The sequence below is a fragment of the Acanthisitta chloris genome, unplaced genomic scaffold (genome assembly GCF_000695815.1).
Source record: "Acanthisitta chloris isolate BGI_N310 unplaced genomic scaffold, ASM69581v1 scaffold17341, whole genome shotgun sequence".
Taxonomy (NCBI): domain Eukaryota; kingdom Metazoa; phylum Chordata; class Aves; order Passeriformes; family Acanthisittidae; genus Acanthisitta; species Acanthisitta chloris.
In genome coordinates this window covers 15,727-39,331 of record NW_008657819.1, presented here as the reverse complement: position 1 = coordinate 39,331, position 23,605 = coordinate 15,727, and the positions used below count along the sequence as shown (strand labels likewise).

The 23,605-nt window shown below is 40.1% G+C and overlaps 1 protein-coding gene across 1 annotated transcript in view; it reads right to left on the bottom strand.

Annotated features, from left to right (window-relative positions):
• Nucleotides 1-353: 353 nt before the first annotated feature.
• Nucleotides 354-23,605, bottom strand: part of RIMKLB (ribosomal modification protein rimK-like family member B) — a 37,111-nt gene continuing 13,859 nt past the window's right edge. Inside the window, exons 2-5 of the mRNA XM_009084884.1 lie at nt 7,565-7,795; nt 5,583-5,669; nt 2,444-2,647; nt 354-1,030 (exon numbers count right to left, since the gene is read on the bottom strand). Coding sequence (XP_009083132.1) covers nt 567-1,030; nt 2,444-2,647; nt 5,583-5,669; nt 7,565-7,795 — 986 coding nt within the window. The 3' untranslated portion in view covers nt 354-566. The remainder of the gene's footprint in view (nt 1,031-2,443; nt 2,648-5,582; nt 5,670-7,564; nt 7,796-23,605) is intronic.

Genomic DNA, 23,605 nt, shown 5'->3' with positions numbered 1-23,605 from the left:
CATCAGAAGCGATGACTTTAAAAGGATCCTGAATTTACAGCTCCCATCTACAAGAGTAGGAACAGTAGGTGTCCAGGAATTTTGAAATACTTGGTATTTAACACCTTCAACTCACATAAAGAATTTGAGGCACTCAGCAATTTACAGGATCAAGCCTTACAGAGGTAGAATAGACTTAACTGGTGCAGCAATTCACAGCATTTTCTAGATTGCTGCCAGAAAACTTTCTGAAAATCTCTGAGTGTGAATCATGCTTCAGTGCTTGCCTGTGAACACACCTGTACTGCAATATATCGGGGACCAAAGCAGCATCCAAATAAAATTGCCACTTGGTTATGAACTGAGCATCTTCACTGTAGAACTAATGCTGAAGACTGAAGACAATTTAACATTCTGCATCAAAGTAGGGACAGCAATCACAGCATGTGTGCCTTTGCTCTCTTGACTGACACACCCACCCCCTTTCCTTAATCCTCTGAGTGTCTTTGATAAACAGCATTGCAAGTTGGTTTTAAAAAAAAAATTTACAAGAGAGAGTTCTGTTGGTCATCTATTTACATGTGGCATCACTCCACAAGGAGTTTGATCTCATTGGCTAATAGCTGGTTCATGTTGAATAGAGCCCCCGGGAGCTTGGTGAGCAACTCTCTCTCCGTGGTCTCAGGGTCGCTGTCGACAGAGCTGGAGCTAGCACTCATATTGTCGACAGCGGCACTAGCTGGAGGACCCAGCTCTGGCTCGCTAGTCTCACTTGCCGTGGACACCACAGAGAGCAAGGACATGCGCCGCGTCAAGCGACCGGGGGCGAGGAGAGAAGCGGCATAGTCCGCTATGATACCAGCTACATCTAAATTACAAGCCTTGTCAAAGGCAATGAAACCTACATTTGCATTGGCCTCGCAGACGTAGAATGAACCGTCGTCCTTCATCAGCAGGTCAATGCCGCACACATCCATCCCCAGGATGTTTGACACTTGGACTGCCAACTGCTTGCCTTGTTCGCTCAGTGAGCACATCATTCCTACACCACCTGGAAAAAGTGGGGAAAAAAACTTGCTGTCTGTACTCTGGTCACAGGTGACTGACATCCTTCTCAGCTGGTCGGTAGGAAGCTCCAGAGCGGGCCTGCAAGCATACTGATGACAACTCAGAAAGCAACCTCCTTTCCACAGTGACTACTAATGAACTTGGAGTCACAGCACGATTTCAAACTGGCAGGTTTGACCTCCAGCAGGTCAAGATTGTGACTTGTTTAAAAAACAGTTAAGTGATGACTTTTTAGTCAAGAAAAAGTATCATACATTTTTATGATCCCAGGATATAAAAGGCGAACTAACAAAACACCCGTGTTGCTTTTAAGTTAGAGGCTTTCCCAAAATATTTTGAATTTATCACAAGAACTCTTTCAGCAAAATTAAACCAAGAGTTCTTGATAAGACTGTATCTCTAACAAATATAATTGAGGGTGATGGGGGTTAAGACATTATCATCTGCACATCTTCCTCTCAACTTGCTGTCACATGTTACAGTTTGTAAACCAAGAATTAGGGCACATTTGTGTCTGAACCTCAGTTGGTCGAGTTCACAGTCCATTATCTAAGTATTAACTGACCCAGATTTCATCTATCACAACACCTGAGTTTTAAAAAAACCAGCCCCTCAAAAAAAACAAAAAAAAAGCCAAAAAAAACACCCCACCAAAAAAATGAAAAAAGTGTTTAGCAGAAAAAATTTTCAGGCTATTTCCTCAGCATCAAGTAGTAACTAAAACCTCTCAGGCACTTTAATTAATGAAAACTGTACTACACATGAACACATTTTATCCCATCCCTGTTCGGGTTCAGTACAGTTTCAGTCAAGCAACCTCAACCCTCCTTCCTTCTTTTACCATCAGGAACCCCTGTGCAATCAATCAATGCAGTAACCTCCTCTTCCTCCCAGATAGTGTCTTTGGGGGAAGAGGTTGCAGGGGAGAACCTGACAGAAGCAGCACAGATGATGTACAATGCAATCCAACTGTTTATTGCCTTCAACAGCCTCCTCTCAACATTTTATTCTACCCACTTACAACCTGACTGTCTCCCCTACCTCCCGTAAGTGTGACCTTCTGTCTTTTTTCTTTCTCTGTTCCTCTTAACAGGATGAAATTAATAACATGGCATTAGCATGAAACTGCCACTACCACATCAGTTGCTCCATTTGTGTTCCAGAACTTTCCCCTGGTTTTCATCCATCCTATCCACCTAATATTGTGGGCAAAGATTGTCTCTCCTGTGTTTGCTCAACAGCCATCTTGCTTAATCCTTGCTCTTGTGTTTCCTCTGTAAACCCCCAGCAGTAAGCACAATATAAAATAAAACCTGCAGCTTGTTTCACTTTGCTTTGTGATTTTTCAACTGGATCGAACAATTCTGATCAAAACTATGAATAATGCTTTTCCTACCAAGTGAGCAGTTACTCTGCATCCTCCCATCTGTTGAGCAGCGGAGCATGGTGCCCACCACACGGCCTCCTACTACGATGACACGCACGTCCTTGCCATGGGACTCTTTAACATATTTCTGAAATAAGTAAGGGGCATCATGACGGATCAAATGGCTTAGGTCTGCCAAATGGTGCTTGTCTCGTGCCAGGAACACAGCTTTACCTGCATGAAGAAAAGAACATCGGGAGATTGAAAGCAGCTACCCATTGGAGCTGCATCAATGATTCAGCACATGAAAGTAAAGCCTCTGACCATTATGCTGCCCATTCTCACAGGCCCCATCCATAGCTTATACTCATTTACAAATTCTTCTGTGGACAACAGTGCTCCACTGCTTTGGTGCTTTTAAGTGTTCAAGTACTGACAGCATTGAGAAGACACATGAGGAGTTTAAAAGGGAAAAAAAATGAAAAAAGAAAGGACAAAGAAAACAGCTTTAGATAAAGGAGATGGTCTTGTAATTTCAACTCCTTTTGGTACAAGTCCTTAATGAGAGAAAAAAAGGGAAGTAATACTTAAAGAGCAGCAGACATTTAATGAGTAACAATTTTGTTCAGCCAAGAGGACTGGACCCATGGCCTACAGCTTTGACACACAGGAACCAATGACATGAAACCATTAAACACTGCGCAGCTAAGAACTCTGAAGTCACTAGTTTGCTTCTGCAGAACCAACCACTTCTCCATTGGGAAGCTGTTGAGAGCTGCTCTTCCCAATACTTAAAAGGGCTCACAACTCCAGAATAAGGTTTTGCAGTGGGACAACTACATTCAGAGGAGAACACTATCCAAGCAGTGGATATCCACAGTATCCAAGATAATATAGCAGAAAATCCCACAAGACATAAAAAGCATGGAAGATACTACAGTCTAAAAGAAAAATCTCTTTAGAAATTACTAGCTTTTCTGCAAGCTAACATCTCTATGACTTGGATTTTTTAAACTAAAATAAGCTATTTCATTCTCCTTTGTTTCTAGAGCACAAAAAGGACTTCTTTGTTTTTTTCCAGTTTTACTAATACTGATGAAAGTCTTTCCTTGAAATGGGCTCTATCACTTTCCATCTCATTTCTAGTTTCACAAGATAGCATCCCTTTCCATCTTTACCCACATTTCCCAACTCCTCTTCCCTTTACTTAAGAGCTCTATGTCATATTAGTTTTATGTTTTGCAATAGGGTTGCACATTTTTTCTTGTGGTAGGACTGTCATTCAATTATGCCACAATGTTAACAGAGTACAGAAATAAATTGAGAAACTGCCTATCTTAAATAAGGGAACAGAAATTCAGCAGTAGCAGAACTAGGAGAAAAAACATGTAAAGAGTTCCACCAAGTGCTCCAAAGGCCAACTGGAACAGCTCTGTTTAGTCAGGATTTAAGGTCTCCATAACACAGAACATTGCTTGGGGAACATGGAACTTCTCATTATAGAGAAATGAGAATATAAGCTTAAAAATCATGACAAGAAAACAAAAGCCTCTGTGTGCTTTTTCCCATTCTGTTTCATCTCTCGTACAGGTAATTAGTAACCCTACTGTATTTCTGAAATGGAATAGGAAGAATGATGCCTTGAAGGGAGACTGCTTAGTTCTTGGGAATTATGCAGCACCACGACACCTTGGCAAAAATAAGACTGTTGCAGCCACAAACTATGCAGAAAACGGGCCTAGAAGAGTATGACTATTATTCATCAGCCAGTACCTATGACCATGATTATTTTAAATATAATTTGGAAATGACTGCTCTACAATTAATTTCAAAAAGTCTCCCCAACTCTCTTAATGTGAAAGGATATGTACTGTGCCTAGATTTGCACTAAAATGCCTGGAATTTAAAGTGATCTAAAGCAAAACCTGTAAGCAGATCTACACGAATCCTGGCTAAAAAGAGAGGAAGAAATTCAATAGCTCTAACTCTGTAATTATTTAGTAGATCTTAACAAGATCAAATTCACTGTCTCAGATATTTCACACTTGTCAAAATTCAGCTTGCTGCAAAATCAAACTCTAACTTGGCTTTATAGCTCCACATGCACTTTAAAAACCATACAAGCAGGTTCTGTTGGCAGCTTCTGCCAAGAGAAGCAGGTCTGACCTTCCTCAGCCCCAGCGTTTTGCCCTCACTCTTCCACTACATCAACACAAGCATTTGAGTGAGGAAGTGCTAAGTCATGTAAGGAATTAATCTAAGTATAAATAACCCATCTAGATTCATCCAACATCAGTTCCTGAATCCATTTACTACATGGCTACAGAAACACTCATGCTAGCAGAAGAGATGCACCAGAACAGCACAGAGTGGGAACAAACTGATGGACAGTAAGAAGGAATAAGTGGTGTTTTTTAGCTATGATTTTGTTTAAAGTAACTGCTGGTTTATGAGCTTAAATTTCATCTTCAGTCTCTTTTTACTTCTAGTATTTATCAAATTGGTTTTAAAGTATATTAAAAACAGTGCAACCTCCTGTGCAAATAACCTCTGAAATTGATTTAAACCTCGTTTCCTTTAGTAGATAACTATCTAACATTAAATTAAGCTTATGTATTGTTTCATATTCAACACTTAAAGACTGATAACAGAACAATTTAATCTGAATCTGCTGTAATACCACCAGCACTGTCAGAGGTACTTTCCTGAAAAAGAGAGATCCAGTTTAACAAACAATACATGAGATTTTATTTAAATCAGAATACTAATTACAAGCAAAGTCAAGTAGAAAAAAAGATACTCAATGAACTAAGATTTCATTTCTTATGCCTATTTAGAAACAACACAACAATCCACATAGGCTTCTCTTTACTTCCCTAAGGTCGGACCTTCCATTACTCCAGTTCAAAGCTTTCCTCACAGAAGTCACCAATGCATCATAATTTTGAACCCCTTCCCCCCTGCTACTGCAAGACTAGATTCTATTTAAACTGCTTCCCAGTGTTGCAGGATACTCAACATCAGAAGTCAAAGGGTGGTGCAATTTAGACGTACCAAAAAGAAGCCCAACACCTAAGAGAAGACCTTAACTACCACTCCTCGACAAGACAAAATGTTACAGAGTGCTGCTCAGAATACTCCTTGCCCTCACCCCTGACCTCACACCCACCTCGATGACCCCGCGTGTTCTTCACCACCATAGGGAACTCCAGCACTTCCGCCTCATCAATCATTTTGGAAAAATTCTCATGACCACCTGGCAAAAAGAAAACCAAAAACATTATGTGCCACCAGTCTGGTGTGGCCAAATTGGGGGTGTAATTGCCACACATTCCTCCCACCCTTACACCTTAGATAATGCAGAAAAAACTATCAGTTAAGAGAAACTTGGCCATGGAGTGTTTGTGATCTGTGGGGTACTAACTCCTACTGCCTTTGAAATTGAAGACAAATTGACACAGGCCTCTTCATCAATCTCAAAAGACTTATTCTAATCTTCCAAATCTGATTCGACCATCTTGTTCCAGTTTATCCCTTTATCAACTCCTTTACCCCTTTTTCAAATGTCTAACAGGAAAACAGTACAGAGTTAATACTATAACAGTTCCATCAAAACTAACCAGGAATGCAACATGGAATACAGTGACAGGGCATAATCCAGAGAGCAGCAACAAGCCATAGGTTGTCACTCCACCTCCCGCCCTTTCCAAGGCTAAAAGTCTCCTGTATCTCATTCTCTCTATTTCCTGAAGTAGTACTTCAACCTTTTAATCTCATTTCATCTGTAAGGACCTTAGAGAGTAGCTTTTAATGGCCATTCACATGATCATGGTTGATACTTCAAGGTTATTTGAGTTCAGTTCACAGGAGGCTGATCACAGTACAAGAAATATAGAAAAGAAAGTCAGCAGAGGAAGGGATGAGATCCCTCTAACAGCATGGGCAGCAAAGTGCAGAAGTCAAGCCAAGACACTGGTCACAAAGCCAGCAGCAGCCATCACTACTCTGCCACAGATTTTAATGCATGTCATGGAATAACATGTCATTCAGCATGTCCTGCTTTACTTGGCAAAGTCAGCTCTCACTGGTAACTTGACACTTGTGGTTTAAGACAAAAAAAGGGAAAAAAAAAAAAGAAGTCATGCTTCTGTCAAATTCCAGAGGCAGGCATTAAAAGAAGTAGCAGGGAGTTATGAACAAACAGATATGTTCTGCAATTATCCCATCATTCACTGTCTCCCCTTCCCCCACAAAAAATTAAAAACTCATTCTGTTCTCAAAGAGCTAAAGCAACCACATGTATAAAGAAAGGATATGTTTCTTCTCAAATGTGTTTTCACAGTAACTGAAGGAAATAGTAATTCTTAGTAATTGATAGAAAGTCATGTTTTTGTTTATGTCAAGTTTGTTTCTCTTTTGTCAAGTTCCCATTACTAAAGCCTATTGGTGCAATCAGGCAAAGGGCAGGAAAGCACTGGTATTTCCCAGGAAGCAAAGGAAGGTTGAGAGGTATGGTCAGTTCCTTAACAGTTTCTAGTTAAAAGCAGAAATAGCATAAGGGTAGCTCAGACAAATGGTTCCTGTAATCTAGCACTCTGTCAGGAACCACAGATGCCAGAGGCAGGCACAAGAAATAGTAATTAACTGTTTTGATGGGAAACAAACCCCAAACAACTCGTTAAAAGCTGAATATGAGGGCTTGTACTCTTTCTGCCCTTTCACAAAACTAATATATTTGCAGATACTTTTATTTATATAGAGGTTTAAATTACTTTCATGTTTTACCAAAGTCTAGATCTTTGTGGCATCTTACGACATTTAGTTCCCCAAGTTCTTGTCTGTTGTTTCAGGCAACTGGGAAAGAGCTAAAAACGTTTTAGCAGTAACAGCCACAGAAGTTGCTTAGGAGCCTGAGGTACAGCTAAAGTTCTCTTCCCAAAGCATCACAAGCTAATCAACAAAGCCAAAACCAGAATCTGAGTGCCGTGACTTTAATATCCTTTTCCAGTTACTGAACACTTATTTAGATGTGAAAATAGCCTCATGCTCCTTAATTTCCATGGATTTCCAAAACTCAACTCATATCTTTTGCACTGCAAAAGCATAACCCGTGGTAGGCAACTAAACTATCCCTTTGATCCAAAACCTTACCATATGAAAAAGTGTCTGGAAGAGGCACACCATGACCAGCAAGCTCTTGAAATGTCCAGAATTTGTTGACACAGTTGAGGATGGCTTGGGGACGATTCATCAACCGACAGCCCATCTTCTCTAGGTGGCGAAGGACAGTGATATCGCTGTCACTCTGGACCCAAGGTGTTGGTACACGCACAACCACCACTTGTGGGTAAGCAGTAATGAGCTCCCCTTTCACCCGGAGACCTAAAGAAGGCAGAGAAAAACATCCCAGTGAACTACAAGGTCTTCAGGAGAAGGTAAACAGGCAAAGAAATACTGCACTATATGAGATCACAACAGAGGTACCAGACTTCAACAGTGAGCATTAAAACAGCACAACTCTCACTTGCATGCACCTTGCCAGTTGTGCTGTTTCATACATGTTACTCTTAACCCATTGATAACTAGGACTAAGCAAAGAACAGACTTTATCAAGGCACACAATCTTGGGCTCCTTCCCAGGGTAAAGGACATTTTTTTATACAGGTTGACACATAGTCCTTTCTATGGGTGTTAGCTGCAAACTACATTCACATCAGCATCAATAGCTCAGGAGGTTCCTGCCTCCCACTGCTGGTTCTTGCTTATGTGATGCAGTTCATACCTTTCCCAGTCCCAGCTGTATTGATCCCTCTGTTTGTGGTATCATGTTACACAACACATTGCCAAAGTAACAGAGATTAGATATGACCCTTAAACACAAAAAAACAGCAGTATTTTTAACATAGGTAATTTCAACAATCTGATTTCTCTTAAATAAGTACTCAGAAATAACTGTATCAGCTAACAGGGAATCACCCTGTGACATAAGACAGCCACTAGAAGGAAAGCCAGCTTTGCCACCAAGACCAATGTATTACTTGATGATGACCTATGGTTTTACAGACTAATTAACTGAAAAAGAAACACTGAAAAACAGGCTGCAGGAATAGGAATATGACAGGATTGGACAGGAAGGCATCAAGCTCAATGAAGACAGTCTGGCATCTGAGGATGGAAAAAAGACAAACAGGATTTGATATTCACTTTATCTGCCTTTTGTTCAAAGCGAAACTTTCTGACTTCAGCACAAAATACAACAGCTCACACTGCTGTCACCACCTTAAGGGTTAAAAAAGAGATAGAAAGTGAGCTGAAAAATCACAGTGCATCTGGATTTCTGTGCCTACCAAAGGCCAGCTGCAACTATTGAGATCTAGCCAAAATTAATCACCTGATTACTCTATTCCAACAATGTTACTTTACAAATACAAACTTGTATCTACTCAACCTGAAGACACGGATTTCCAGGCAATATATTTCACATCAAGATGCATTTGAATTAATTGTGTGGGAATGTTGGGGCAGGGGGAAGGGAGGGTGTTCCCCTCTCTGTACTTCCCCTTTTTCTTTTCTTCTCCAAACCAGGATAATGAAACAACCACCTAACTCCCAAACTGGAAGTAGAAATAGGCTGCCCAGACCTCAGGAAGACACAGAACCACACTACGGAAAGGCCAAAACAGAGCTGTATCCAATACAAATCCCTTTTTCCAATCCCCACTGCCATAACTGCACAGAGATGTGCAAACATAAGCAGACGGGTGCTCTGGCTGCTCACCTCATTAGCACCAAGCACTGCCGCATTGCAGCTGACACGACTCGTGTGTTTAAGCAAGAAGGCTTCAGACACACACACACACACTCCCCATTTTATAGAGGCATCTCAAGCAAGATTAAAAACAAGACACTGCTACAAACCTAAGCAGAATGTGAACACCAGAAAATGGGTTACCATCTCCTTTAGCCAGAAAAGGAGAACAGATTCAGCAAGCAAAGGATTTTTATCTTATTAGTCAGATTCCACCTTACACATGTATTTTCCCACTTAGGAGCATGCCCAATTACACCCACTTTTTCCACTGTAATTGCATGCATGTCCTCATCCACATGCAAGCTGTGCAACAACCATTTTAAAAAGGACTGCATTTTCTACAATGCCCCAGAATTGCCACCGTATCTGTGTTGTGAACCCAAACGACACAGTTTTCCAATTCATAATCTCTCAGTTTATTCTGTGGTTTTGCTTTAAAGTCACGCCACATGCTGAAGTTTTGCACCATGGAGTCTGAAAGAGAAAAACAGCAGTTTGAGGAGATGTGTATGCCTCATCTGGAATTCTCCTGAATACCTGCATTAGACTTGACTATCAGGCTGGTGTAGATTTAGACAGGCCATCATCCCCCCACCCGAAGTCTCTTTGGAAGTACAATGATGTTATCAATTAAAGAATCTGAACTTCTGTTCTAGATTCAGTCATATTCTCTGGTCTGGATACTGTTACCCTCAGAACAAAAAAAAATAAATTCACTCCCCTTACAGAAGGCAGTTTACAAACAAAAAGAAGAGCTACTCAAAGAAATGTATAATTTGAATCACTACTAGTGACATGCGCCATAAAAATTAGCTGCAGTCTCCCAGCAACACAGTGCTGAAAACAGAAGCAGCTTTATTACAGTAAAAAGGAGAGACAGATTCTGCCATTTTGGAAGGAGCATGCAAGCATGCAATTCAGCATTCCATCAGAGACCCATTAGTTAACAATCAGGTTAAACCTCATCAATGCCAAGTGGGCTGATAAAACAATATTTATTCATGTGCTGAAAACAGTAACAGAGAAAATATTAATGCATACAATTAATTTCTTTTCCAAGTAACCTATTCATGAACGCAAAGAGGAATAAAGGAAAAAAAGACATGTTACACAGATGGTACTTAAGCAGTGGTTAAGAGGTAATCAATTTTTATTTTTTTTAAATCACAGAATGTCCTAAGTTGGAAGCGACCCACGATAATCATTGAGTCCAATTCTTGTCCTTGCAGAGCACAATCCCAAGAAACACACCATGTGCCTGAGGGCATTGTCCAAATGCTTCTTCAACTCTGGCAGGCTTGGTGCTGTGACCACTTTCCTGGGCAGCCTGTTCCAGTGCCCAACCATCCTCTGGGTGAGGAACCTTTTCCTAGTATCAAACCTAAACCTCCCCTGACACAACTGCCGTTCCGTTGGGTCCTGTCACTGGTCACCAGAGAGAACAGGTCAGTGCCTGCCCCTCCACTTCCCCTTGTGAAGGAAGTCATAGACTACAATGAGGTCTCTCCTCAAGTCTCCTCTTCTAAAGGCTGAATAAACCAACTGACCACAGCTGTTCCTTGTATGGTTTCCCCTCTAGGCCCTGCACCATCTTCATAGCTCTCCTTTGGACACTTTCCAATAGCTCTATATCTCTCTTTTATTGTGGCACCAAAAACTGCACACAGCTGAGATGGATAGTCTTTTCTTTTTAGTAATAGTACCATCCTAGTCCCCAAATAGTAGCAGCAGGTTACACTCACAGCTGCCTGTGGACAATGAACTGATCTCACAAAAACACAGAAGGCTCAGATGCTCAGATCATACCAAAGTACCTTGACAAATAACAAGTTGGTCCATTTGTGGGCTTTCCCAGTGGATTCCCATGACATTGCAGACACAGCAAAGAGACAGCTATACAGTCCTTTGAAGTACCAATACTAAAACTCAGGAAAGAGATTTCACGCTTACCCAATGGTATTTACTTTCTCATCATAGAACAACAGTTTACCAGTGTCTAGGGAACAATTTCTTAGGTTATCATAAAACACTCTGATATTCTTTGGCCTTATGACGTACAACTCCTGAGTTGGAATATCACACAATAAAAACAAATGTACACACCACATATGGACAAGACCTCTTCTTTCACTCAGTACCAGCTTTCTTTGTTGCTCCTCTGCAAGACAAAACTCTGAAAAATGGAACCTGGTATGCCTTTAACATTATGCACCACCAATCACCACAGTATTCTGACAAAGTACAAAAGGAATTTTTGCAACATGAACTGTAATCACCTGGAAATGAACTTGACCAGTTACACCACAGCATGTTATAGAACTGAGTGGGTAAATGCATGATTATTCATTGCTTGGCCCAAGCAGTCCTGCTTTTCATTCCCAAAGAACAGCAGGGGAGCTTAAAATGCAAAGTAGCTGGTCTCTGCAAAAAAGGCTGATTTTGACCCAAACAGACAGAAGCTATCACATGAACCTGTGAAGACCATAGAAAATCTACAAAGCATTAAACTGTACTGAAGACAGAAGAAAGAGGCAGAAACTACTACTGCTCTTACCAGTGAGATCAGAAGATATATCTATACCCTTATAAAGTTCTTCAGGCACTAACCTCTTATGTGATAGAGCCTATTTGCATAGCAAGACATTCTGGATGACAGTTGCCTCTCAAAAACCTGATTTAGTACAAGTTTAGGGTGGATGCACATACTTTTGAAAAAACCCCACAGAATTCTGGAACTTCCCAACCCTCATTCACGCATACAGGGTTTCTTTAGTACCTTCCAACTTCCTCCTTATGACAAATTTTTCTCAGGATCACGATTTATCTATTAACAAGTCTCATTCTTAAGAGTCTTCATTTAGTGGCACACATTCCCAGCAAAATGCCTCAAAATAGAGACATACAAGCAAAACCGAGTTATCTTGACATAACAAGTTGATGCCCATTCTACAGTGAAGGTAGGAAAAGCTGACTGTGTGCTTGTTTCCATCCTACAGCAAAAACATAAGACAAAATGCTTGACCTGAAGCCTCTGCAAAGGGATTCCACACTATTCATGAATCTCACAACACAGCTGGGACAAGCTTTGTGCTCAAATACAGACTTGCAACAATATCCTGTAAAGCCTGCAAAACAAACACACTTCTGGAAGCCAATCACAACCACAGCCAGAGCACACAAATTCTTCAACTGCAGCCTCACACCTTTTACAATCCATAAGCATTGGTGCTTCATCTACCCAGTTACCCTACTTTCTTGTGCTTTAGAAATTCTAGGAAGCACTTCTGCACTGATGACATTATGGATGGATAAAAGGATCAAGACTTCAAGAAACTGTGTGTGGCTTCTGAGTATCTCAATTTACACCCAAGCAGCATTTTTAATTGCTATGCATTTTTGAAACTCATTATATTCAGTTTGCAGCCTACACAAATCCGTTCCAATCTCTACAAGAACCATTCATCAGCAGATTAGTCACCACTGCAAAGCAGTATCTCGTGTCCAGTTTGCATATTACAAACAATTGTGCTTTGAGCTGAAACAATGCAAATGAATATAGTTTCAGGAGACGGGTCTAAAATCTCAAAGATTTGCAAGGATATAAAAAATAATTTCAGAGGTTTCATAGTTCTCATCATAGCAAACATCAGGCATTTTAAACAAAAAATAAGTCTCGGTAATATTAAATAAATTTATAAAAGCATTTTCATTCTAAACTATAATTTTAGGAAACAGTCAAAATAAGCAAACTGAGTCATGAAGGCCATGAAGTACTTAGGACTCAAATTCAGATCTCTAAATATACCATGTGACCCTAAGAACAACAGCCAACTTCTTCAACAAAACAGTATCATACAAAGCTAAATGCTTGAATTAGTTAATACACAAGCAGAAGGAGAACTGGGTGGGCTCACATGTGAATAAAATTACTGATAGATACCAAGCTTCTATTCTCATACAGTGTGAATGATCAGTCTTAATTGACAGACTAAAATACATGAAAAGACTAAGGTAGCTGGTGATGTCAGAAGATATGGCCTGGCAAAGAAACCCAAAGGATACTGACATAAGAGTAATGAATAAGAAACTTCCTCAGAGAGAAATTTACGTTTACTTCTACATGTACCTTAGATAAACCTAAACTAGTAAACAGATAGAAAGAATGAAGAAGGCCAAGCTTTTCACCCTGCTTGCTACCCATGGAAGCTTATGACCTATCCTATCATGTTTCTGACCAAACAGACCAAAAATGCAGGAATGATGCACAGAGAGGGTTTGCAGAAGTTCCCTATGCAGTGCTGCTGTATCCAGCAATGTAAAACATTCTAGTCATTAAGTCATCTTCTTCCAAACTGACTTCCAAATATATATGCTTCACAGAACTTGTCTAAGAACTGTGTGACTATGAGAAATGCCCAAATGTGACAACAAAGTTAAATTAGTTCATGTAGAGCATGGATAACTATGAAAGAAATCCTCACTCTCTGGTCTCAGCTGCCACAAGCAGCCCTTTAACTTCATTAACTACCTCTGTCTTTAGTAAAAGCCCTAATAAATGCCAGCTCTCTGAAATATGTAAGTGAAACAAAGCAAGAAAAAGCATTTCAGTATTCAGAGAGACCCAGTATGTGGAACACATTTCCTAACAGCCATACGAGCATACAAATGGAATAAGCCATGGTCATCGTACATGCAGCATTACAAAAAATAAAATCTGAATCAAATTTCAAATGTACTAAACACACACTAGCTCCCATCACATTCCCAACAGAAGCTAACAGGGCCTGAGAACTTTCAGAAATACTACCCAGATTTTTCCTCTGAGATCTGTATGCTATCCTGAAAATCTCCAGCTCTCACAACTTTGTTATAAGAATTTATTCATCCACCCATCCATGGAGTTGCTAACGTTTCCCAAATGAACAGTCACTCAGCAAACAGGCTATAATGAATTCAACTTACTCAGCTGGGAAAACCAGGCAAGCCTTCTAGCACACAAACCTGTCCTCGTATTTTGAGAATATCACATTCTGCTACCTGCTTTTCCCAATCAATCAGTTGTTCTCACAAAAAAAATCACTGAATTTTTCTGCAAACCTGGAGTCACTCCTGGTCTCAAAACAGAGCATTACTATTTCTGGTTCATTTGTCCTCCCAATATCTGTCAGCCACAAGACACTGCATAATACTTGCATTACGTTTCTGAAGTGTTTAATAATTACTTAGAGTTTACTTGCAGAGAATTAAACGTGTGCCATCCTAATTGCCATGTAAAAGCAAGCTTAAAGCTAAATAGGGAGATACCCCAACCCTGACCAGCAATAACAAGATACACATTCCCTTACCAAACTCAAACATAACTAGATCTCCACAATTTTTAAAACTTGTCATATTTTGAACATACATTCTGCCAAGAGATTGGCAGTTATTTAGAAATAATTAACAAAAGTAGAATTAACATTAACAAAATACTACTCTACACCTCAAAACCTTGCTGCTATATTAATTTAATCTTATATATATCTCTTATGAAACAACAGTAAGCAATATGTAGCTCCCACAAATTGTGTGATACGTTGTTTTTATCAAACTTTTTTTAAAAAAAAATTTGTTGGAAAAATCTAAGTTCCTTGAAAGACATAGCATTTCAGAGCAGTTGGCATTTACTGGGGTTTTTGCCAAAGACAGAAGCAGTCACTGAAGCTAAATTCCTCTTCTGAGAAGTGGCTGCTTGCGGCAGCTGTATGCTAGAGAAAGTATTGCACTTTAATGCAATTTTATTTAAACCAGAACTTAACCTTTGAAAAGCAGCTCAGCACTGCAATTTTAGAGAACCATCAATTTATTAACACCAAACTGAACTTCCCCCTTTGAAGCTGCACAGGCATTTTCTCTGTATCACTTACCACCTGTCAGCCACAGTTTATTAGTCTGAACCCTAAGTTATCACAAATTCTCCAAAGTTTCACTGCCATGTAAAAGCCTCTTTGATATCTAGAATTACCAAGCTATTTTTTCCTCTAGTGTCCACAGAAACATACTCCTGTAACAGTTATGTGCTGCGTGTTTTTAAGGTCACATTCTCTCCCTTTCTATCCTACTCAGTAGTCTGTGAAACCAAATTAACAAGTGCTGGCATTCAACCCTATGTGTTTAATATGATCTCAACATCCTTCTCCACACAAACATAACCAAAAATTGATTTTCTCACCAAGGTACACTTCCACAGCTTAGCAGTTCAAGTGCCCAACCACTCTCTGGGTGAAGAACCTGTATCTAATATCTAACCTAAACCTCTCCTGGCACAACTTCAGGCCATTCCCTCGGGTCCTGTCACTGGCTGCCACAGAGATGATGAGAGGGAGAACAACACTGCTGTTTTTGAGGAACAGAGAGGCATTAAACCAACATAAGCAAAAAAGTTAAACTTTCTTGTGAGTGAGGTTTCACAAGACAGCTGAGAGGACAAATCTATCACCAAAACCAAAGGAGGCACTGTGCCCTGTTCTGACCACACAGTTCCACTCTCCTCTGCTCCACTTCTGGCACTTGGTGAGTTGGGTCACACAGTTATATTTGCAGAGCACCATACCGGTCTTTTCTGTGCTCACTTACTTACTTGAGACATTTGTGAGGCAAGACCTCAGCAAACCAGAACCCATAATGTAAGCGCCAAGGGTAGCTATGCACAGACAATTATGAAAACTTTAGAAAGAGACTCAAAAGCATTTATTATCTTTTATTTTCTTTTACCAATTAGCTTCTTCTCTAAAAGAAAGGTGAAAATTCTTTGCCAGAAGAAAACTACAAATGCAAAACACAAAAGTGTAACAAGGGAAAAGCAACATTGAAGAAACTCTATATGAAAAGAAGCTCTCAAGAGGAATGTAAAAGAGGTTCTAACACAGCACTTCTACTGTTTGCTTTATCAACTTTTTGTGTTCTTCTCAGTGATCAATGATGTACAAGGCTGAAAAGTAATTCCTGATTTTAAGCCCAGAAGTTTGTTGGGAGAAAGGGTTTGGGCCATTCCTTTTATATTTATTAAAACTATGCATTTATTAAAACAAGGAATGCCTTTTTGAGGCATAATTACAATTCCCAAGGTTGACAGGTAACACCAACTGCTAACAGTAGTATTCACAATCAAGGAGAGCTTGGATGTCAGCAGCAACAAGACTGTTCAGTGCTAACATACTGACTTCACAGACCATGAGAGCAGAAATGCTATGCCATAGCTTTAGTAACCTCACCTGCTCAAAACCAGCATACGTCTGATGACCTGAGGGGCACAATGTTAATGCAGTTTCTCCAGAAACGTCTAAAACATGCTGTAAGGTGTTGGTCTTCCCTAAAGATAACATGGAAACCTTTCTATGTAGGCAGGCCTCATAGAACATAGATAAGACTCTGGAAAACAAAACTGTCCAAATAAAAGACACGGTTTATATTCAATCTGCTTCGACTGTGTGCCACAGCAAAAAGAAGTCATCCCATCTCCTGTAGGCCCATACGTCCAATTCCCACCGTGTATCAAACCTAGCAGTGATCATACAACACACAGGGAGCCAGGTCAGCTTGCTGCTCTGAGAGTATGGAAAACAAAAAGGAAAAACCAAAGGAAAAAGAGAAAATGAAAACCAGTAATTATTTTTGCATTTGATGATTAGCTGATTCAGCTCTCCAAATAGTCACGGAATCATTACACTGCAAGGGAACCAATACGAATGCTTAATGCATAAGGGGACAGCTGGACCATCTCCTTCAGCAATGTCTGCATTTATGTCAGGAGGTATTGTATTATGTGCTTCACAGAATACTATAGTTACAGAGTATTAAGACCTTTTGCACTGTCACTCCAAGAAAGTGCTTCCACTACTTACACCCAATCTCCTCATACCGCTCCTTCTTTTATTCTAGCAACCACGTTCATGTGGCTGTAAAGTGAATCAGATGAGACAACTATTCTGAATTAATACCAAACCAGCATTGCTTCTTTCTTCTTCTTTCTTTTTTAGCCCAGAGCAATTTCTAAGTTTGGTGTGTTATACAGCCATATAAAAAAATGTTTGAGCCAAGTGTGGAACCAACGTGACAATTGAGCAGACACCTGTCTATATATACTGAGAATACACATAATGCTGAGCCAGATATTACTGAACATGATTTGTCAGAAGCAATAGCAGAAAGCAGCAAGAATGGTCAGGAATGCAGCCCCATAATAAATGATTTATTTAATTTATTTATTTACAGGGTTTACTACTTCCTTTAGCTTTTGCATTATGGTTTTTAAATAAGACAATCACTTTAGAAAGATATTCAGATATCTTTCAGGGATCATCAATGTAAAATTAATACAATATCCCAGCAAAAGCACTGTGTGAACCAAAGATGTGTTGCTGCCCTTCATGTCTTGTAGTGAAAAACCCTTAACACACACCAAAATCTGGACAACTTTAAAATTTCAAAGTTAAATGTTTGTGATAGAAGCTTCGTACACAATTGCAATGGTCTTCGAAACTCAATGCTTTAGCAGTCTATGACTACTCTGAAAACACAGATTAGCACTCCCAAACAAAAAGTCAATATTGTATTTATATGTTGAAGGCAGCATGAACCAGGTCTAACAAAAAAGTAGAGACGAGAAAGAAAGGGAACGTTATCTAAAAAACGGAAAGCTTAATATGTAATGAAGAACTGAAACTTAGAGAATGGTTAATTGAGACCTGAATTACAAGCTGTTCTCTTCCCCCCTATTTACCTCTCTTGCTGTATGACCCACTTCGGCTGACAAAAGCAGTAGGGTCCTAACCCACACAAACACCTGTGAGTTAGAGACTCAGAACTCATCAGAGCGAAGATGAAGTGAACACAGGAAACAAAACAGGAGAAAAATGCTCTGTCATCAAAAAAAGGTATTCCTATACCTACCTCCCTACTGCCTGCACTTAAGAAACAGCTTTGGCACTCAGTACTTGCACCACAGTCCACCTCAACAAATCTGAATGCCAGAAAATTAACAGGTGAAAACAGGTGTGGTTTGGTTTTTAGTGAACTTAATTAGTTTGTGATTAAAAGATGAGCGGAAGTGCCAGCACAAGGAAGAAACAACGGTATAACTGGGAACAGGGGTGACAGAGGGAAACAAGGGCTCCCCATTTTGGAAGCCAGGGGCTGTAAATTCAGCAAGGCCTTATGATGAAACCTCTGCCTAAACCCAGTGCTCATCACAGACCACATATCAAAAACAGACATCATGATCTAGTTTATATGTGCCTGTAGGTGAGACCTCTTGTATCTCATTGGAATTTTTATATAATGGTTCCTACCAGGAGATCTCATTTCATTCTTGAGTCTGTTACAGTGTTTTAAAAGTCTAAAGCATCCTCAACTGACAGAACACCCACTTCTGGCAGGTATCTGTCCCACTATATCAACTATCCAGAGCCACCAACATTAAGAGCCTTAGAACTAACAAATTCTGGAATCCCCCTCACACTCGAACACAGGAAGTCAAACATTAAACAATCCCATCCTAAAATACAAGCCTTCAATGTTATAGAAGTAAAATCATAAAATCATTAAGGCTGGAAAACCCTTCTAAGATTGTCAAGTCCAACCATTAACCTAACACTGCTAAATGTATGTAAACTAACCTTACTGTAAACTCACTCCACTCTGAACAGTCTTTTCCATGTTTAAAATGAGCAATTTCTGTACATTTTAAATAGCAGGTGAAGAGCAAAGTTAAGGACATACCTGAAAAAAATGGATAATTGGAAGGGTTTTTCCAAAAGCAGAAAGAAATCCCACGGAAGATTTCAAGCAACCCAGAATGGCAGAGGATTGTCCTCCCATCTGAGATGAATCTAAATTTTTTCCTGCAATGCCAAAAATCTATTAAATACCTACAAAATGCGTAACTTAATGCACCTCATCTCTGTGCTACCAAACAATACCTTCTTTCATCTCAGTAAATTGGTCTTTTGCAAACTGCTGGGTGGAGAAGTACCCCACGTGAGTTTTCAAGCTGTAATGAAGATATGTATCCTCTGTACCTGTCTCCCATAAGAGAAAAGACATCTAGAAGCACTTTCTACATTGTCAGAAACTTCTAATAAATTATATCCAACTATCTGTGCTTTCCAATTTTTCCTAAACGTGTTTAAATGAGTCTGAATTCTGGGAAACAGAAAGATCCTCTCAGCTTACTTTTTTGACCTATCATTGCAGTCTAAGGCCTTTCTAGGCAAAATTGCATTAAAATGATTAATTGGAGGCACTTATTTTGGAGACAAATGTGCCCTTCTTAAAGGAAGGAATTTAACTGTGGTATTTCAGGAAATCTTTGGGTTAAAACTGACTCCAAAGCTTGCAGAGATAATATCAACTCCTGTAAACAGGGAGAGTCTGTATATTTGGGGGGGGGGGGGGATTTTGTATCAGAGAAAAACTTTCTTGACCCAGATACACAGTATACAACACCAGTTTCAGGTGTCATCATGAGTATATGAATCATCATATTCCCACACCAACACCCTCAACCCTCCAAAAAAATTGTTCAAGACCAAAAGATATTACCTAAAATTTCTTGTCTGTTTTGACAGACATTAACATAAAGCCATGCACAAAGCAAAGCTACTAAAGGGAGAACTCAATTTTTCCCACACTTCTGTAAGCTCACTCACTGAGCTTGTTTCCTCTTCCCAGCTATAGAGGGTTAAAACTATGCTGTAGTAGCTGTACATATGCTCCATGCCCATACTGTAATGAAAATACAGATATAACACCACAGTATTATTTCTCACCTGATCTGGATGCAGAAGTTTCCACCTAGTGCCAAAAAGATGTCAGCTAATTAAGACAGTTAGCATGCTGCCTAATTAATATACTCCAAACAATCTGTAACTCTTCTTAAAATGCTCCTCAGATTTACACAGTCCTTCCAACCAGTCCAGTCAAACAAAAAACCCATGCAGTGTACTATTGTACTCACAGATAGCAGCCTAAAGCAAGCAGAAGGGACAATCTCACTGTCAGTTTGTTTTGACCTTTGAAGGCAACACATTCAAGACCTTAGCTATTTTACCACTAATCTCTAGATCGTAAGGATAGTTCTGAGTTTACCAATCCCTTCAAATCAGTAAGTATCTTTATAAGCATATACTCTGCACTACAAGCTCTAAAGCTCTCTTGTCTTCTGAAATTATCATCTGCCCAATTTACAAAGAACCAAAAAGCACTGAGGGGCTACTGGTCTCGTCACAAGTCAATGGCAGAAAAGAGAAACAAAAGCTTTTTTACCATCTTCAGGTATGACAAGTCTCCTTGGTTCTTTTATCTCACTCCTCTACAGATTCCTCAAATAATCTCCTGTAAATATCTGCAGAATACATTTTTATTCAAGTTCTTCAACTTTACTGCAACATAATCATGGAAATTTCATTACCAAATGCCACTCTTGATCTGTTCTTAGTAATTTACATTCACTCCTAGACTCTGCCTCTTACAGTTTAAAAAGATTAAAAAGTCCTTAAGGAAAAGGTTTAACAGCATGCTAGGCATCTTGGAATACCCAAGAAAGGGAAAGAAATGAGCACCTCCTTAGAAATTCCTGTGTTGGACAAAACATTCACATAAGGTTGTGGTTCTAAGACAACTTAAGTCACTGTTGCTGCCAACAGTTTTACTCTGCAGCTCCATGCAATCTTATAGTGGCATGTAGTACCACCCACTCCCTATTACTCATACTACTGCTCACCAGACTCATTGGTGAGCTTCCTACACCAGCAGGAAACTCTTCTGCTCTTCTGTGGAATTGGATTTTTGCAGATATTGCAAGCTGAACCAGCTCACTGTATGATCTGATCAATCCAGGTGTCTACTGCAACAGAGAAGCCTGGATCACAACAGTGACAGCAAGGATGTGAACAACTTAAATTGCAAAGATAGAGCTGCTTTGAGGCTGTACAATTGCCTAGTGAGGTGGGGTTTTTCCATCTTACATTTACAATTCTGTGGTCACTATGCTTCCCCAGTTTCCAACTTTGTGAAAACCAGCCCGTTGGACTGATTTCTTTCTCTAAGTCCTGTATTATCTGCATAGGTCAGGAGAACAATCTCCATTGGCTTCCACTCTTCCAGCTTAAGAAAAATTTGCAGCAAAACTGCTATAAAGGCCCAGCTGCCAGACTTGTTTGAGCATAACAAACAATTACAAGCATTAAGACATGCAGTTTACATGTACAGCATCCCTTTTGCTTGCAACCACAAGCCTTATTCACCTAAAAGCGTCCACAAAGGGCATGCACTTTCAGAATCCTGCCTCACCTTTAGTCCCAAGCATGTAAGGAGGGGTGCACAAAGAACCATTTCAGTCTTAGGCCACAATGATCCTGGGAAGATTGACAGAAAAAACAAAAGGAAGCAGGATATGAACATGCACATCTCAAAAATTTCCAGTCATTACTAAGTTACTTCTCTCTACCTTTCTACCTGCACTTGCACCATGACTCCAAACCATAATCTCTCCTCCCTGGCAGCTGAATAGTCTGCATGCCTGAGGTACTTTGGTGAATGGATAAAGGCTCTTTCAGGAGGACAGGCTGTCAAAATGAGAAGGGTTTGTGCTTCACACAAAGGAGCGGATCACATGCATGCAGATTTGCTTTGGAGTGCACAGAGCTAGTCAAGAGACCAGCAACAGATAACTGTGTCAGCACACTGTGTGACCATATATTTGGATATTTTTTCCCCCTCCATGAGGGTGGTGACAGATTGCCCCAAGAGGCTGTAGAGGCTTCAGCCTTGGAGACATTAAAAACCTGACTGGATATGCCCCAAGCAATGTGATCTAACTTCAGAGCTGGCTCCAGCTTTCAGGTTGGCTGCTTTGAGTAGAAGGTTGGTCCAGGTGACTTTTAAAGGTCCCTTTGAAACTCAATTATCCTATGATTCTCTGGGGCATTCTCCTGTGGCATGCCAGGCCTCTTATGTTACTTACTGCTAATGCCCAGCCGCAACAGTAGCAAGCCTGCTCCACAATGCACTATTTCACAGCTCAAACCAGATTTGTGGGTTCACTGGGAATGTCCTTTCTTTCTCTTGCATAATCAGGTTCATGTGACAAGTTCTTACAGTCATTTAAAAATAAAACTCAAGTTCTTCATGCTGAAAGTGGAAAGTGCTTCTCTAGGTTTGACAGTTTGGGGGTGGGGGGAGAAACACCCACAGCCTGATTCCCTGACCACAATGAACTTGGAATGACACTGAAGAAGAAATTCACTATATGGTAAAGGCAACCCCTGTCTGGAAAGCAAAGAAATGAAGCGGGGAAAGAAGTTGTGAAGCTTTTATTGTTAAACTATAAATAAACAACTGCAAACAGGCCTTGGTCACTGTCACTTCATTTTCCTGGTGGAAGCAGTCAGCCAACAACATAGCCCTTTGCAGAAAGGCATGGATGCAGGAAGTTGTCAGGGAAACAAAGAATAGTCCCCTTTAGGTCCTGAGTTGACTTTGAACACAGTTTTGTGAAATAAAAGCTACTCCAAACCTTTAAAGGATTATTAAGGTACACCTACCAAAACTCTGCCTCACTGGAAATAAGCAGAGATGACTACAATCCAGACAAAGTCTACAGGATACTTATGAATGTCATCTGAGTCATGGAAACGAGGAAACATAGTAACAGTAGCAGAAGAACTTGATATGGCCTCTTTTGTTATTAACAAAATCCTTCATTGAGAAGAAAAAGGCAAGATACAGGAAGGAAAGCTGCCCCACAATATCAAGAGGTAAGATTTGGATGGCTCTGCTTTCTAGAACAGTGAGCTAGCAACAGCGTGGTTGGTGCAGGAAATGATGAAACTCCTAAAAAAGTAATTTCAAGATCCTAACAACTAACTGCCTCTGCCAAGGCAGGCTCAGCCAGGCTCACTAGTACTCTCTGCCTGACTCACATGAAGAAAAATTTCAACTCCATGCACAGCATCCTGCCTGGCCACAGAATTAAGAATGCAGCTTGCCCTGTCTGTTCCTCATCCAGGAACAGAAGGTTCAATACTTCATGTAGATATCTAAAGGTAATATATTTTTATAATATAAATGAAGATGTCCTTAGCCACACAAAATAGCCTGCAAGGCACCTCATAAAATACTGAATATAAACACTGAAAGCAACGCTGTGGAAAGAACCCAAACTGAATTCCATTAATGGAATACGCCAATTTCCAAAGTAGCTGAGAAGTACAGTGACAATGGGGACATGCCAATTTAAATATTCATCAAGCAAGTATGAGGGAGAACAAGGTACAAGAGCAACACCTCCAGGTATTTAGACAGGCAAAACAATTCCTCGGTCTCACTGACAGGATACATAT